At 39.7% G+C, this 806-nt stretch overlaps 1 protein-coding gene across 2 annotated transcripts in view; it reads right to left on the bottom strand.

The window, feature by feature from the left end:
• The window catches only part of LOC119588589 (failed axon connections homolog), a 7,241-nt gene that overhangs the window by 815 nt on the left and 5,620 nt on the right, over window positions 1-806 (bottom strand). Inside the window, exons 5-6 of one of the 2 annotated variants that reach the window (XM_037937229.1) lie at window positions 585-793; window positions 122-238 (exon numbers count right to left, since the gene is read on the bottom strand). In XM_037937229.1, the coding sequence (XP_037793157.1) occupies window positions 122-238; window positions 585-793 (326 nt within the window). The remainder of the gene's footprint in view (window positions 1-121; window positions 239-584; window positions 794-806) is intronic. The other variant, XM_037937230.1, reaches the window with a different exon arrangement.

The following is an 806-nucleotide window of genomic DNA, read 5'->3' on the forward strand; positions in this document are numbered from 1 at the left end:
GTTTTTTCTACTACACACTGAAAGAGTCAATGATTAATAAAGATTCCAAGAAAGATAAGAGGAGATAGAAGAATAGACTATGTTCATATTTGTGTGTGTAAAATATTTGTTGTTAACCTACTTGTCACCATGGCGTAGAATGGTGAGCGCTGGTAATTGTAGAGAATGTTAACCAAGTGAGCGAATACAGCACAGTCTGCTTGGCAAGGCTCATCCCCGAATAAAAATGGTCTGTCACCTAATAACAGTGAACACAGAAGCTCTGTTATCGACACGTAGCATTGAGAAGCACCCGAATTATGATGGTGCGCCTATGTGTTGGTAAAGTCAACTAAAATGATAACTGCAGGAAAATCATTACACAAACTGTAATATGCATGATTATAAACATATAAATAAATATATAAAAATATAGTAATAATGAGATATGTAATATGAACGACCATAACATCTATATGGATAATTTAGAAATTATATTCTATTGCAATGAACTAACAAAAAATGCAATAGAATATCCGATTTGTCTGCGTTAAGGCTAAACGATTATGCAAATCACATAAACAATTCTAAACAGCATCACATACCCAAACAACCAGCGATCGCCGCCAAGTCTTGTTTAACAATGTTCTTAACTTCTTGGTACGTATGCCTTCCCATACCCTGATGCCACAGCGCGTTACGCATGCGCCAGCACTGAATAGGAACGAACCACTTGTAGTAGAAGGGCACGCTGCTCATGCACTCGGAGAACCCTCGCCCGCGGTCCACGTCGTACCTCCACACACGCAGTCCCCTGGGGTGCGAGG

This window comes from Penaeus monodon, chromosome 24 (genome assembly GCF_015228065.2).
Source record: "Penaeus monodon isolate SGIC_2016 chromosome 24, NSTDA_Pmon_1, whole genome shotgun sequence".
Classification (NCBI taxonomy): domain Eukaryota; kingdom Metazoa; phylum Arthropoda; class Malacostraca; order Decapoda; family Penaeidae; genus Penaeus; species Penaeus monodon.